The 17,376-nt window shown below is 33.9% G+C and overlaps 1 protein-coding gene across 16 annotated transcripts in view; it reads right to left on the bottom strand.

The window, feature by feature from the left end:
• Positions 1–722: 722 nt before the first annotated feature.
• Positions 723–17,376, bottom strand: part of Patronin (calmodulin-regulated spectrin-associated protein patronin) — a 48,070-nt gene continuing 31,416 nt past the window's right edge. For 4 of the 16 annotated variants that reach the window (XM_076414792.1, XM_076414797.1, XM_076414795.1 and 1 more), the window contains 17 exons: positions 16,441–16,593; positions 14,994–15,121; positions 14,720–14,931; positions 14,373–14,664; positions 13,047–13,179; positions 12,722–12,992; positions 11,224–11,397; positions 11,031–11,169; positions 10,512–10,707; positions 10,220–10,456; positions 8,308–8,479; positions 8,092–8,184; positions 5,886–5,972; positions 4,875–5,006; positions 3,583–3,813; positions 2,048–2,330; positions 723–1,983 (listed from right to left, as the gene is read on the bottom strand). In XM_076414792.1, the coding sequence (XP_076270907.1) occupies positions 1,839–1,983; positions 2,048–2,330; positions 3,583–3,813; positions 4,875–5,006; positions 5,886–5,972; positions 8,092–8,184; positions 8,308–8,479; positions 10,220–10,456; positions 10,512–10,707; positions 11,031–11,169; positions 11,224–11,397; positions 12,722–12,992; positions 13,047–13,179; positions 14,373–14,664; positions 14,720–14,931; positions 14,994–15,121; positions 16,441–16,593 (3,078 nt within the window). In that variant the 3' untranslated portion in view covers positions 723–1,838. The remainder of the gene's footprint in view (positions 1,984–2,047; positions 2,331–3,582; positions 3,814–4,874; positions 5,007–5,885; positions 5,973–8,091; positions 8,185–8,307; positions 8,480–10,219; positions 10,457–10,511; positions 10,708–11,030; positions 11,170–11,223; positions 11,398–12,721; positions 12,993–13,046; positions 13,180–14,372; positions 14,665–14,719; positions 14,932–14,993; positions 15,122–16,440; positions 16,594–17,376) is intronic. The other 12 variants (XM_076414800.1, XM_076414806.1, XM_076414808.1 and 9 more) reach the window with 7 other exon arrangements.

Raw genomic sequence — 17,376 nt, 5'->3', positions numbered from 1 at the left:
AAATAGTCTTATTTAAACCGAATATATTCCTATAAATTATTTCAGCATTCGTTCCTTTCTTTGCCGTAGTAATATTACGAGATATTTTTTCCTACATTTAGGCCACAGAATTTCTCCTTCAAATGTCGCGCAAATCAGCCTCTGTTGCTACTAAAGTTCAATTTGACGTAGTCGTTGCAGATATAAATAAATAGGTGGCGGCGCCATAACGTGACCATGAAATGTATATATAGTTGCATATCATTGTACGCTAGTATAGTTGTCTATGTACCGTCAGAGTGTGATGAATACTTTGCCATCTTAATTCGGGTGGTTGTTGTGGCAGTTTGTTTGATAGCTGCTATTCAGACCAAAGTTCTAATCCGAACGTGGGGAATATCTATTAGCTAACACTTTTAAGATATATCACTTAGATAAAAGATAGAAATGTAGTAGATATAAAAAATTTATTGACGCTGACTTTTAAGAAATATTCACTTAGATAAAAGATAGAAATGTAGTAGGTATAAAAAATTTATTGACGCTGAGTGATGAGACACAAGATATGACAAAAATAAAATACACAAGTATCTTATATCCACGTTTAAATCAGCTAGAGCTTTCTTCAGTCTGATACAAACCCTAATATATCGGTTGTGATAGAGAAGACTCTGGTTGAACAAAACCGCTGCCTAACAGTTTCATAATGTAAGGAAAGGAAGTGGATAAAAATTTACACTTAATTTTGTGGGTTATTAAATTTTATTGTTTAAAGATTTTGTCTGGTTTAAGTGTATTAATAAATATTTATATAATTATAAAAACATAATATTTACAGATATTAAATGATTAGTGTAATGCTGTAATTACAAAGAAAAAAATTTAATACATAAAAATGAAGAGTAAATTCCCAATTCCAACTTAAATGATTCTTTGCACCAGTTGTTCGGCTGGTGATTTAAGAGGATGCTTTTGATTAATAGAAAAAAATCTTTCAGAAATGTAGAGCATCAGTACCTAGATATATAACTGATTCAAGTAAGCTATCCAGAGAAATATTAACATCGAAAAATATATTTGAAAAATGAAATATTAATTTACTTCACAATTCCATAACATTCAATTTAAGCGGTCTTCAATTTATTTAAAAATAGGCTGGTGCGCCGCTATATAAAGAATACGTTACAAATGTTGAAGCAAAATACACCGTTGAAAAAGTACCGTATCGAGGTTATTTGATTTAAAATAAAGTGTTTGCAGGATTCGATGTCGATACTAATTTAACGCAACAAAAAAAAACAGAAAATCAATCCTGCTTTCATATTCTTTTATCTAATTCTAGAACAATATCTGGAATGACACTATAATCATATTAATTTTGCATTATGTACTTTTAAATTAATGAAACAAGGATAAAGCATATATCAGTTCGTACACACTTGTCGAGTTCATCGGTTGGCACAAATAAAAATCTTACAAAAACTTAAGACATATAAATACAAAAAAGGCACATGTACAAAAAAATAAACTCATGTATGGTGGACTAATAACATGTACACTATCAATAACAAGTAAAAAAATCTAAATGTTCTCCTAGTATATAAAATAATTTGCGTATAAAGTTTTCTATGTAAAGACCTTCCAAATTACAGGTGCTAATAGTCCTCCACATACAGATTTTTTTCTTTCTCGAGAAATAATACTTGCTAATATCTCAGAACATGACTTAAGGCAATGCCGACTATTCTTTGTTTTATTCTTTAAAAAAGCGAAGTTAAATGAAACGTAATATTAACCGAAAATGATAAACGATAAAATTGATTAAATTACTAAATAACAATCAAGTGCTTGGATTAGAATTAGACAACGAGGGCCATATCCTTTTTGTTGGGTAGGTTGACCTTTTTGCCCTGCCACAATGAGTTATGGATCGTAAAGGCGTCTATTGTTACCGTCAGATGTTTGGTATGAACTTGCGAGAAACACTTCCCACCTGAGTTATATCTAAAAAAAATATATAAACACATCACCTAACGATTCTTCGTTGCTTTTCTCGGTTGATACTTACTTGAAGAATTTATCGAACATTTTATCGTTGACTTGTTTGGGTCCGGTGCCGTAAAGTTTCGTCACGGCCTCCGTATCGGGACAATACGAATAGAGAGCTCGGAACTGGCAGCCGGCGTCTCTGAAGAGGATGAGAAAATGTTTGCTTTCCGATCGATTTATTTCCTCAAGCACCCGCCTCTTCGCCTCCCTGTTTACCACGCCGGGAAACACACAATACTCCACTGCGTTCAACATGATGCTCCTGTTTGATTTCGTGGCTGGTTGCTTGTACAATCGCGGTCCTAATTACATAATATTTAAGTTTAAAACGATAAGTGTTCGATAAGCTCACGGAAATGAAATGAATTTTATGATATTTTAAAAAAATATCAAAAACGATATATCGATATTTTTTTCGGTGGCCAACACCCCTACTGCAGGTATTACCTCTTTCTTTGATAAAGTCACAGAGCTTTAAATCTGGCGAATAAATTGCCGATAAAGTTGTATTATAATAGTCAATGCATGTCATCACGTCGCAATGTTGCCGCATTAATTTTGGTTTACAACGATGTCCAGTTTCTAACCTTTAAATATTCTCACTAATGTTTTGAATATTTCGACAATAGTGTCGACCAATACCAACACATAATGAATTTTACAGACTGATTTGGTTGCATGTTCCAATGCATCAGTCTCCTTTTAATTGGAGTATAATGAGACATTTTTACAAAATAGAAAGGTGAATCGGTCAATATTTGCTACGCATCTGGAAAAGTTTCCCTTCTATTATTAAATATGCTATCAGAGCCATTGAAAATACTGTTAGTTGGAGCCACGTCTCCATCGAAATCGTTTTAAAATTGTGTAAAACTTGTAAATTAAATAATTGATAATATTTGGAGCAACAAAAATAGTTCACAATGAGGATAGTCGTAATTTCAAACCAACATAAAGATTTGGGACCAAGTGTACCATCAAATTAATTCTTTATTTTCGCAATTTTCATAATCATAACCAATAGTTCCAGTTGTTCAACACCGTTTCCAATAGATCGCAAAACGACAACTATGTTATTATAATTAAATCAGACAAAGTACCATATGGACCGCACATAGAAACATACAATGTGCCTACTGTTCGATCCATACGGTACATATGATAAAAAAAAACAATCATAATTCTTACAATGCTTCGCAATATCCACCGAAATTTTGGAAAGGAGAAGGTTGATTAATTTAATTTAATTCTTATTTTCAAAATTTTGTTGTTTTGTAAATACACTGCTGGCTATTTTCTGTTGAATGGCAAAAACGAGGATTGCCACAGGTTCATATTTTGATGTGGTTGATCGAAAATTTGACTATAATATATTCACAATGATAGTTAAGTTCTGATAACTGTACGTTTGGTAAGTATTTCAATGAATGTTTACATATATTTTCATAAAAACTGTTTTAACACAACGTCAAGTTCTTAGTTCTACGTTTGATGAATAGATGGCGCTCTGCGAACTTATCGAACAACCTCGTACTAAATATGTTACAATATTACCTGTGTAATCCATCATGCTGCTTGGCGTCGAGCTAATATCGCTGGATCCATCGTCGAACACTCTGCGACCTTTTGACATCAACCCTGGAAGGCTACCGGGTCCAGAAGGCGATGGCAAATGTCTCAGACCCATACCGGGAGATGGGGCTCGTCGAGGAGGTGTGGCTCGACCCAAGCCGGAGTCGGTGTCAGCAAAGCGGTAAGCCAGGCTGTCCTGATCGGTACTAGAACCTGGGAGTAACAACGTGAAATTACACACGAGCATCATACTATTAGGGAAACGGACATTGTACATTTGTACACTGTTATTTTGTTGGTAATATTATTGATTATAGTGAATTTACAAATATTAATAATGTGATTTGAATATTATTATTATTATTAAATTAATTAATATAGAACCTCCTCCCGTGAAATGTTACAATTTATTTAAACCATGTACCAAATAAATTATTAGGGTTTAACAAGAGAAATTAAAAAAAAAGGTCAAAGTGATTATAAAAAATTAACTGGGTATGTACATTAAAAGTAGTCAAAACATCAACCATGAAATATTATATGTCTAATGCATATACCCAACATCATTTTAATATTTAAAGACAGAAATGTATTTAAAACTCCGTTAAGCAAAATAGATATTCTAATATAAACAGTAAAAAGTTATATAAATATAAACAGAAAAAATCCTAAAAAAATATTAGGCAGCAGGAAATAAAGTACGTGCTATACCTAGTCTACTTAATTTATGAAGGAAAAAAAACATAAAGTAGATAAGATCCTGTAAAATAACGTAAACCGAAGATTTCTGAAAATAATAATCTTAATTAACAATTCCACGACAGCAGCAATTTTTTCCGAAACCCTCGGTATAGATATATAAAATATATTAAACCTATTTAATAAAAAATGAGACATTACAATATCATCTGTACAAAAAATCTTATTCTTAAGCAGGATGTACAGTATCTAGCAGGACAAATAAAAATGGTAAGAAAATAAAACATTAAAAAAAATCCATCACCAAAATTAACCAAAGTATTAAACCTAAAAAAAATGTATAACCGTACAGTAAGGGTTTAAAAAAAAACGTAGTAAAATATGTGAAAAGTTTGCTATGTTTGTATGTAACAAATGAAAGGGTAGTGACTTGTTTTTAGGTAAAATCTGTCGTGTGGTGTGTATATGACATGAGCAAACTTTCAATATTCCATCCACGGGTAAAAATAAAGGCATGCCCCACGACCAACAACAGCTCAAGACATTTAGTAAAAGTAGAGACGTGATGAGAGTACCTTGAACCAGGCCAATGAAACAGTGAGCTGTAGCCTTACCGTACAAATTCATCAAAGAGCTAGACTTGCGCCCCTTAAAGTTTTGATAAGTCGATATCTTAGATCTGCCGCGGACCTGGGCAGGGGAAGGGTCTGCAAAAATATTCGTATACATACATACACTACTTTGTCAACTGAAAATGGTTGGCTTTACGATTTTGATCGATCATCTAATACATTAACTACCGTAGAAGAATTTAATGAATAAAAAATAATTTTATGTTTGCAGGTTGATATGCTACTTTGATGAGGATATGAACAACCTGTGTACATAAGATTATTAAAATTGATATTCTTCTACGGCACTTAATATATTCATTAATGCCATTGATGCGATATTGTTTATCAACTTATTTTCACAATATACGATACGAAAACTATATTATAACATTTTTTTAGTTTAAAAAATGGTTATCTATTTGTACATATATGTATCATTCATTTATACCGTTAATTTATAAACGCTAATACGAAGACCACAAAGACTCGAACAATGGCAATTTTTCTGAAAAAAAAACAGTGCAAGATCTGACAAGAAAGGCATTGCAATTGCGCCTTATTATAAATGAGCAATGTTATTATTTCGCCGCTGCCACCTCACTGTCCCGGATATTGTTTCATGCATAATCCTAGGAAAACGATTGCAATGTATGTCAGATCTTGTACATCACATTTCAGCTGACATCTGAAGGAGGGAAATATTTAATATACCAGCAACTGTTGGCCCCCTAACTGCCCCACTACTACCCTACCAGGTACCATTCACAACATAAAATAAAACGTCAATATCTAAATGCAAAACTGAAATGCACCTTAACTCATAAGGGCCAATAAAATGTAAACAGGGACAGTAATAGAGAAGTAGCGTGCCATATGTTTCTACTATGTATATGTAAAAATATGCCAAGTCGCAACATCGGTAAAAGCGATGCAAAGAAAGAAAGGAAACGGGCCTGTCGGTTCGCCACTCACCTCGACTGGTCTTGTACGAACTCCTCCTTCCCAAAGTCTGATTGGCGCTGTGACAAGGTGACATTCCGTGACTATCATCTGGAGAATCTACAAAATAACACATTTGTAGTTCATATATACAATTTTATAAGATACTAAGACAATTTTGTTATCATAAGTACTAAGTAAATTTTGTTGTATAAGTAAATGTTTTTCTTTGTGGTTTTGATGCTGGCTTCAGATCACTAATGCCACTAACGATAGCAAATTTGATACTAAATTTCACTATACGAATCTCAACAAAGAAAGGTCTGAGATACACACGACGTTTTTTCCCGCTGAAGCTATGCGTCACTGTCACCGTTGAAAGGTGACATATCATAGTTTTTCGATCGATAATTATTCCGGAAACACAAAGCGTTGCCAGTTAATTTGTTATTTCTGTGTTTTTTCTAATTTCCTTTTATTCTGAACAAGTTATTTCAAGAATTAACATGTTTCGGTTATCGTTTGTTGTAGTCAATGTAATCTCTACTTACACTCTACTTAAACAAAGATAATCCGCTCTAATTTTTGATCCTGTATCTCTAAATAGTAACAAAACCAACACAGACTACTGAGCTCCCTCGCAAAAGTTAATTATTTGGAAACATTTTGATCTCCGATGAGATATACATCGTCCAATTTTATTTACTTATTTAATTCATTATCTCTTGTACGTTACCTTCTAATGCCATTAAGGAAAAAAATGCCAATATATTCAAGGTAAAGTTTGTTATCTATTTTATTGTATGAAATAAATTTGCCGAAAAATCTGTAAAAAATAAATCACACACCTAATATAAAACATATAATAGTTTTAGAACATTTATAAATTATCAAATATTATTGTTAATTTCGTTTATGTACATGTCAGGTAGAGGCGGGTAAACATGGCTAAAATAATATATTCTAGATCACTAGCTTGTTTAATAAGTTGTTCGATAAGAAATATATATGCATTACAAATACATTTTGTCATTCAGTATAACAAATTTGTTGAAACTTTGCAAAACTATCGTAGTCAAAAAATATCAAAATAATTCCTTTTTAAACGCTGTATTACTCCACAATGGCAGTCGATATCCTTCCATATCTATTGCATAATCAGTGGTTTTAAAAGAAACGTATGAAAATATGAATTAATTCTAGATTTAATCAAATACACAGAATACAACTGGAAAGTTTGGGCTGATTTAAAAGCTGGTACTATATTGCTCGGACTACAGGCAGGTTTCACGACATGTTGTTTTTTCTGTTTGTGGGATAGTAGAGATACCAAAAAACACTATGAAGTTTTGGCCAATAGAACCGACCTTAGTTTGTGGTAAATCAAACGTTAAATCTGAACTTCTTATTCCATAAACTCTTCTCTTCAACCTCTTCAATCCTTACATATAAAACTCGGTTTAATGAAAAATGTTATCAGGGCCGTGGATAAAAATCGTAAAGAATTTTTATATTTGAAAACTGTTTTCTTTAAATTCAGAAGAAGGCATTTTTGGCCCACAAATAAGAAAACTTATTAAAAAAAATGAATTTGATGAAAATCTTACCGCGAAACAGTAGCGGCTTGGTTATCTCTAAAGATAATTCATGGATTTTTAAGCAATCTTAAAGCTGAAAATGCCAAGATTTTAATGAATGATTTGTTACAAAAATTTAAAACGATGTGTTGTAAAATATCATTCCCGTTTCGATTTCCCCCCCTAATCTTGGAATGATGAGTGAGGAACAACACTTTCACCAGGATATAAGACATATTCAGAAATGTTAGCAGATTACTGGTGGTTCGTAATGAAGGGGGATTCACAAGAGGAAACGTTAATATTTCGTCATTTTCTTTCAGAATATATGACTAATTTTTTCTATTGACCACTTAAACTTGAGCTGTTTGGATTCATTGTCTATTTGTAAATATATATTACATTTCTTTTATAAAATTAATTATATAAATAAATAAATATGATTTTAAATTTTTTTAAACAATTTGACAAAAAAACCGTTTTATTTAATGTTATAGAACAAAAAAAATTGTCACACAGTGTAATCAATTGAAATATAAAACAAACGAACCTAACGTCATCTCTTATCGAACACAAGACTTATCGAATGGCTTTTTTTTATAATGATCAATATCATAAAGAAAACGGAATAAACAATAAAAAAATAATAATAAAGCACACACCTTTGTAAAGCATGTTACTGCTCATGCTTCGATCAGCTAGGCTATCTTGAGAACCTCGATAATAATCACGTTTCATGGTGGAAGGGGTATAGGCTAAGCAACACAAAAAAATTTATAAAAACCATGCGGACTGAAACGAATTCATATCCGAGGATGTGTGTAAAATAAAGCAATTAGTCATGCGGTTGGCAAGGTACGCGAAGCAAACAGGCTTACCTGTAAGGTTGGAAGAGGAGCCTTTCCTGCCCCTACTGGACATACCCTCCGCCAGCTGTACGGATCCACTGTCAATATGGATAGTCTTGGGCCTAGGTCTAGTGCTCCCTTTTGCTCTCATTTTCGGTGCCGGTTTTAACGACATCAAGTCTTGCTTATCGATAGTTTTACCCTAAAAAAAGAATAAAACAGTAAAAACAAGAGCTTAACTATATTCACCGCTCGAAGAGTTCAATATTTTATTCAAGAACATTACGTACAAGATACGTTTTCTTATTTATCACTTAAAACTCGAAAACACTTACTAGAGACCAATATATAAACGACATACTGTTGAAAAAACGTCGACCAATATAAAAATAATAGCGACGACCAACATATACGAAATGGAAACCGCGCCGAAGACAGACAGTAAGCTCTTTGGCGTCAGCTTTATATTTACAAAACATCGAACGGTGCCAGCGCAACTCTTGAAATAGTCTTCGTCAAACGAAAACTGAAAATAGCCAACAAACAAAACCCAAAAAATATGTATGCATCGTTATAAATTTAGTTTCGCACACCGCACATCCTTTCGATGCGCATTCCTCCGAAGCTGCCGCTGGTCTGGTTGATTGATAACAAATATCTATTTTAATATTATTTTATTATCACCTTGAGTAAACATTCTCTATTATTTTTTATTTGCAAGTTTGCAAAGAGCTAAAAATTTCCAACAATAATTATTGATCTAGTATGTTATAAATAATCGAAAATCACAAAAACATATAGATAAAATATAATTAAATTACCCCTATAAGCTGTACGGTTTCATTTCGTAGGGAAATATCCGAAAAAAGATTTAGAAATTACGACTATTTTTGGTTGTGCCACCTGGCTCTTCTATTTTCAAGTCCAGATGTCCCTTAAATCATGAATGGTTCTATTTTCTAAACGATGGACCTCAGCTGCACCAAATTAAAGTGAATTGAACAAGGAACGTTTTATTGAGTGTTAAAAGTTACGATTAAAAATGTCTAAATTTTTCTTAAGAAAAAAAGAATGTACTTTCTGATGTTTTTATATAATTCTTTATTTATAATACAATGCCATAAAAATCTAAATATTCTATAAATGGCTGAAAAAAGGCTAAATCTAAAAATAACTAGAAAGCTACACTAAATTTTATAATACAGAACGGTTATCTATTCAGCTAGTTCAATAAAACAGTGAACTCGCGTCATCTAAATTTATGACGTCAAAACGTTGCAGTGTTGCCGCATCAACTTCGAGTTTTAGTTCATTTAAATAACATAATGAAACATAATTTAACATTGTAGTACATCTAATGTATATATATCTCGTTCAAAACACGGAAAGCGTCAAAACAACTTTTGCCAGTTTCTAACCTGTTATTGTTTCCCTAATGCTTAGAAGAATTTTGTAGACGTTTGACAACCACGCGAGTTTTGTATGCTGATTCAATTACATGTTCTAACGTATCAAACAACATTATAATCTCTTCTTAACTAGAATAAAATGATAAGGAAAAGATCGAAGAGATGTGAGTTCACTGTTATTTTGAATACACTATACTTAATATAGGACAGAAACCAGATAATACAGACTCGGTTTTGTTTATTATTGGGTGAAATTAAGACGTTTATTTGAGGTTTTTAAAGAGTTGGTAATATTATTTTTATCATTCAATGTACATACTGCTTAGTGAAATACAGATTAAATACCATAAGGGCCAAGTTGGCAAATATCTGCGAGGCCGGATGAATACAGTATTGTTATGGGAATTGGATTTAGTTTCTATCTTGATGTGTCGATGACAGCACGTCTTACTCTTAATATATCGACATAACATAATATTTAATTGTATTTTACAGACCTGAGTTTTAAAATATTTATAATGATTATCACCTACCTCTCGTTCGGCTTCTTCGATTGCTTTCTTAAGCTTATATTGCTCCAGAATGGCAGCCCTTCGTGCTGCCTGTTCTTCCTTTCTCCTGGCTTTTTCCTCCTCTTTCGCCTTTTCTATTTCCCGTCGCCTCTGTGCCTCCGCTTCCTTACGCGCCTTCGCCTCCTCCTGTTGTTGCCTCCTCTGTAACGACAGCATCATTATCCTCTCTTTTTTCTTTTCCCTCTCGTCGACCCTATCCTGAAATTTACGACATTATATTGAAGGACACGCACGGGGGCACGAAAATATATACCGGATCTGGATTGTTCAATTCATTGCCTATGATCACTACACTAGCTGCCGTAACTTTCTGCCTCTCTCGACTGGCATCGCGTTCCGATTTCAACCTGTCTCTCTCCTGTTGAATCTTCAATGCAGATCTTTCCTGTTCTTCTTGCTTAAGGCGTTCTTCTTCCAGTTCTCTTTCTAGTTGTTTCTTCTTATCGAGTCTGAAACATTCTCTTTATTGTTATAGGGCTTTTCAATTGAGTCGACGTTGCCAGCCAATGATAGCCATGTTTTTGTAGCATAACAAAATGATAAAGCTTCGTTATTAAAATGAATGTTTTTTGGCGCAAAAATTTCTGGCTGGCAAATACGGTTGCACCGTAAATGTATATCGAATAAACGCCAACATCACTGTTTATATAGACAACGAATTTTGTTCGCTGACTTTAAAGTGTTTTAGGAGGACAAATATTTAGGACGCTCACAACTTGTCTCATTTAATTTCAACAATCGACCCACCTTAATTCTAAAAATTGATTTTTACCTTGACTGGGCTTCTCTTCGTTCCACTGCTTCGTCGGGAGTTTCTACGTAGCTCCTTTCTTTTTTCGGTGAACCCCTCTTACCTCTCAGCGGAGGTTTGGGTCTTTTAGGTTGATCATCGTCAAAACTGATATAGAAACCTGCATACGCGTGTTATAGATTCAATTAATATCGATGGAATAAAACGGACTTACCCTTCTGAGCGGTCGGATCGTTATCTAGACTACTAACTTCTGTGTGAGGCAGTGGTTCGACCACAGGCGGCGAAGGCGACTGTTGGAATGGTGACATGCGCGAAAGTAATGGACGGGTCGGTGAGGGTATCCGATATGTTCGACTGCCAGATGTTATATTCAGACGGCTTAAGCCTGAGAAAAACAAAACGTGATCATTACTTGACATTAACATTACTTGACAAATAATTTTGGATTTGGCATATGCCTACATTGGGCTACATCTCTTTTGGAAACAAACAATAATTTGAGTTTGGCGCATACGTGTATACAGCTTCATTTACTTACTTTTTTACATATAAATTATTTTTTGTAAACACATATGTATAAATTTGATAAATATTTGTTGATGAAATGAATTTTTTGATGTTGAAACTATATATAAGGAGGGAAATAAACATTGAAAATTTTTTGAAATAACACATTACTTAAAAAATTATTGAATAAAATGAAATAATAAAAATATAATTACTATATGATATAGCCTTTCTATTATTATAGAAACACCATATTTACATTAACTTAGATATTTGAACAATTAATCTAAACTTAGAACCATTATGAATTGACTACCTTGAGCATTTGGTTGACATATTTGTACATTTACTAGCCTAAAATGAATGGATGATCGTACTTTTCAGTTGAAAGAAGTCTCCAGTCAATACATCATTATTTTTACAAAATAATAATTTATTTATCTATAATCTTATATAGAAATTTATCTTTTCCTTCTTTGTTATTAGATCATTAGTGTTCATAGTTTTATATTTTGTATATTTGATCATCGAGGTCTACTTTTGTTGGCAAATTTAATTTTTTCATAGTATGATTCTCCACTATTACTAATTACTTCTTCTCTGATTTTAATTTCACATTCTTCGACTTTCACTCACAACAAATTCTATCTACATTTCACCAAACCCTATTACTAAAATATATTATGATAAAAAAGTCTAATTATTACCAGTTACTACAGTTTTTGCTATTATTCTTGATTGACAAACTCATTAATTAATTAAGTACTTCCAATACAACAAGAGTAATCTGCTTCTCTGTTCTTGTTATTGTTTTGAAATCTGCTGCTCTTTTGGGGAAAATATATTTTGATTCCTATTTGATGTCGTTGAAAATAATTTGACTGAACGCTGTTTCGATTTTATAACTTTTAAAAACGATGTAAGGTTTTTAAACATTCAGCACTTACCTTTGTTCTTCCATATTTTAAAACCAATGTAAGCTAAACCACCAAGACTAACACAAAAATTTAATTATTATTCCCATAGAATTATTAATGTAGCACAAAATCTAAATATTCTAATTTTTTGAACGACTCGAAAAACCGACGTACGGCCATTACAAAAGGGAGACAATAGACTTTATTTTATAAAATATAGTGCGCATGCGCCAAATTTGGAATTATTCATCAAGTACTATATGCTGCAAAATCGAACTGACGTACTCTCGCTAAGAGCAGCATCGTCGTTATTTCCGATGAACGAAATATTCTGGGGCTCCATGTCATCGACTGGTGGAGCAGCGACGGGGGCGTGCGTGACGCTAATTTTACGCTCCCTTTCTCTGGTCGGCACCGCATCGATTTGTTGCAGATTGACCGGAGATGGCTGTCGTTTCGAAGCGGAGGCGTCGTCCAACAGTTGCGAGATCTGCCGGTGAACATTTCTGTGCTGCGGGGAGGCGGACGGTGTGCTGTGCGAAGTATTGTATTGGCTCTGAAAACCCCACAATCGTCATACGTATTCGAATTAACGCGGATCAAGGCATACCTGATCGTGATGTCTCTGACTAAGTGTAAAGCTATTTGAATGATTTAAGGTCCTGTCTTGATCGCCATTCTGATACCTATTATCGACGAGCCGTATTGGAGATTCATGATAACGTTCTTGACGTTCTTGAAACCTACATTTTTATAAGGTATTAATGAAATACCCAAATAGCAAATCAATAACACAGTTTATCTTAACACGTTGATTGCCACGATAATTTTCACACGCATTACGGTATTAAAAACTCTAATGCTAGTACATAGTTATCATCAAAAAGTATTAAAAACGTGTTTTTTAAGAAGGTCTTAAAATTATCTGGTAGTTGGCTTCTGTAACAGATATCTTTTCGCGTAAGCCAACCAAGTTAATTCGCAAGCGGAGACGCTTCGATCTGTCGCCTCTCTAAACATGTCTATTGTAGTATCACGGAAATTGTCGAGTTCATCATATTTACGTCTTTCTTGAGTGTTTGGTTTTATAATTACTGTTATAATTAATTTAATGAGAAGTCAATATGGATAAAAAAAGGCCACTGACTCTAAATTAAATTCAGTACTACGCATATCCAAGTAATTCAGAATTTGACTGAAGTTTTGGCCAAGATGGTAACGACAATAGCGATTATGAACCTTCTGAGAATTCAAATGATAGTGAAGATGAAGTTGTCTCTGAACCTGAAGTCGATCCCAAATCTGAAGATAATGACGATGATTCCCAAGCAACAAAATCAAAAGCGAATGATAATTTGTAGACAGAAATTCAACAAAATCCCGAATTATTTATTTTCCAAGAAAACATTGGTGTGATAATGGATACGTCAAATTCTATGGCACAAACGCTGACTGAAATTTTTTTCGGCTAAATTTCTTGCATTACTAGTAGAACAAACATTTATATGCTATAAAATTGAGATCGAAATTGGTTCCAGTTGTTACTTTATTTTCATTTGGTTGATAATACCATCTACCGACAGATTATACAAGGTGATACCAAAACTAAATAATTTCAAAAACATTACGCGTGAAAACTATGTACCAAATAAAAATATTTGTATTGACAAATCTATGATGCTATAGCGATCAGATCAAATGCTTTCGTACTACTCATCTCTAAGAAAAATTATTAGATGGCCCAAAAAGGTTTCATTACCTATTATTAATTTTTCAAGAACTTCTTTTTTTTTACTGAGTTCAGCTGAAAGCTACACAAAAATGGCAAGTAATCACAAGACGAGATAACTCGTAGTTGGCGTCCTAGAAAAGAATGCAATCTACGAGTTGGCAATCAACGTGTTAACTCAAACATAAATTGTCTTGCACCTCATACCTATCCATCGTATGATGAAGTACAAAGCCTCCAGAGTTGCTCTCAGCCTGTATCGGTTGTGGTTTACCCCAAGTTCGCAGTTCGGGCTGTTGAGGTTGATACGGATCTATCCCCATGTGAACAGGTGGGGGTTGTTGAGGTTGACCCCACGTGCGTCTTTGTGGCATGGCGGAAGGAGCCGGAACGTTATCGTGTAGGAAGAACTGAGACTGTTCCGCTATTCTCGGCTGAGGGTATAGAGACTGAGGCACGTGTGGAGCACTTAAGGACGTTTGTAGTGGTGGTGCATAACCTAAAATTATTAAATTAATAGTAGTGATTGTCGTGCAGGAGCTTACGGCACAAACTTTGCGGCTGAAACTTTGGTGGCATATAGAAATCTTGAGATTGTGGTCTGTGCATAGTTTGGAATTGTTGCTGTTGTAGCTGCAAAATTTGCCTTTGTTGGTCGGCGATAATCTTCTCATGCTCAGTCTGTTTGGGTTGAAGTTGCATTTGATTTTGCTGTGCAGCCAATCGTTGTATGTCCGATCTTATATCCGACAGATTCGAATTCATTCTGAGAATATATTGAACGGATTTAATATCTTGCAATATCAAAATGTATATTTCCCAACTTACTGAGCCAAAGACTGTTGATATTGTTCCAAGTCCATATTCTCCAAATCAGGGGTTCTGCGAGTCTCCATGTATGGTTGTGCTTCATCTAACCACTTCTTCTCTACTGTTGACGCATCGTCGCTTATTTCCTAGTCAAAACAATTCCCCAGTCACTAACAAAGTCGATAGTGTAACACTATATATATACCACCACAAAATATACACACAGTACTCAATTCTTATCAGCTACCATAAACTCAGTCATAAAAACATGGCAACCAAATTCTAGTGAAAAATCCGTTTAAGATCATTAAATACTGGCCCAAAAGCGTCAATTTCTTAAGCCATTATCGCAAATCAAAAGCGAATTAAACCAAGAGAATCATAATATAGACAAGATAAATCATATTATACTATATATTGGGCCTGTAAATTAATTTTAAAGGATTTACAACAGATTATGTTACTGTGTATTAAATTGCCTTAAGCTTCATCTTGAAGCATCCCTGACCTGTGAACAAAAATGTCACCAGTGCGTTGACAATGTCTGAATTAGTTTTTTACTTTAATTTGAAGAAAAAGGTTGAAGGTTATCGAATACTGTGTGAAGCTTATCGCAATCATGCTCAATCGATTTCAACTTGTGAATAGTGGTCGACGTATTAAAGTGGTGATTTTGACACCGAAGACAGAGAATCTTCTGTAGTGCCAATGCATTTCTAAGACGAAGATTTGAAGGCATTACTCGGCGAAACCATCAATCGAGCGAAAAACGGCCGGGCCACGAGCAAAGACATAACAATGTTATTCTTCAGCATGACAACGCTCGACCACATGCTGTAAAACCGGTGAAAACATACTTTGAAACATTAAAATGGGAGTGCCACCTCACCCGCCGTATTCTCCAAACCTTGCTCCTTTTAATTACTACTCTACTGACATGAATCGTGACCTGCCTGAGTAACGCATTACTTCTTACATCGAAGATACCAAACATGGATTGATTCATGGATGATTAGAAGATACATCGTTCTTTCGATATAGAATCCGTAAATTGGCTGAAAGATGGGAAAATGTAATGGTTATCGATATTTTGGAATAAAATACATTATAACGATTTTTCACATTAACACTTATTAACACAAATTAAAAAAAATCCTTTAAAACTAATTTTTAGGCCTAATATTGCTGAGAACGTTAAATTGTCTCTAAAATGCAGATGTATAAACCGATAATTATCATTTAAAACCCTAAAAATTTTACGTATTCTTACGAAACTATTATTTTGTTGACCAATATCTCCTCGAGTCGATAGATTAGTAAATGCTGTAAAGTGGTTATATATCGTTAGTCTAAAAACCAATCCGTCCCATAACCCAACCAAACCCAACTCCCTACAGCCTCCAACCCGTCTCCAGAACCCCTAAAAACTAAACTAAAACAAATAAAACAAACAAAAACATAATACCTGTAATGTAAACGGTCTCTGTGGTTTTGGTGAAGGAACAACGGATTCAGGAACGGGGCTCGGCGTCTTATCGCCGGATCCGCCGCCCTCTGCCGAGTCTTTCGGGGACTCGGCAGCATCCTTTGCGGGTGATTTTAGAAAATTACCTCTGCCCTGAAAGTTAGTACACAGTTTCAGACACCCGTTACCTATTAGACACTAAATTCCGTATCATTTAGCTTTCATCGATTGTTGTTGTTTTTTGACATTGTTATTTATGATTTGGTACGGAATCTGTTTCTTTAATCATCTAAATTAAAGTCAAGTTAGCTGCCAAGGTATTATCTACCAGTACTATCTATGTGAATTATTTTTAACTTAAAATTTTTAATATATACTCACAGAGAAAATAGAGACCTAATCCCACAGGCAACCTTAGCATAAATGTTTCGCAACACGTCTAATATATATATGACATTACGCCTTTTCGGTCCATTTTATTGATTTGTTTTAATTGCTATAAACGCCGCAAAGGCATTTGATTGGTTCGTTTCATTCTATGATGCGCTTGTTTTTTGTTTGTTTTGGGAACTATTTTCTGTGCAAGATTTAAAGAGGACGATTTCGCATTTAAGTTTTCGTTTATTTACAATATATTATGACTAAATCTGTAGACCACCAAGATAAGATTAAGTTTATAGAGGCATGGCCGTATATATATTGTATATTTAGGAATACATATTGATATATTTTCTCGCACTCGTCTTGCTTGTGAATTAATCCAAGTGCAAATGAAAAGTAATAATAAATTTATTTATAATTAAGATTTTACTAAGCGTATCTAATAAAGATGTTATATATATATTATATTATACTAGGCTTGGATGTTGCGAAACTTCTCCAGGGACACCTACTGATTTATCTCACATTACTCTATGTATATATCAACGTTGAGTA

The sequence above is a fragment of the Rhynchophorus ferrugineus genome, unplaced genomic scaffold (genome assembly GCF_030347505.1).
Source record: "Rhynchophorus ferrugineus isolate W39M unplaced genomic scaffold, kcgeb_rfMv2 rfM9, whole genome shotgun sequence".
In the NCBI taxonomy this organism is placed as follows: domain Eukaryota; kingdom Metazoa; phylum Arthropoda; class Insecta; order Coleoptera; family Curculionidae; genus Rhynchophorus; species Rhynchophorus ferrugineus.
Note: the sequence above shows the minus strand (reverse complement) of the source record. Positions and strands in the feature narration are given on the sequence as shown.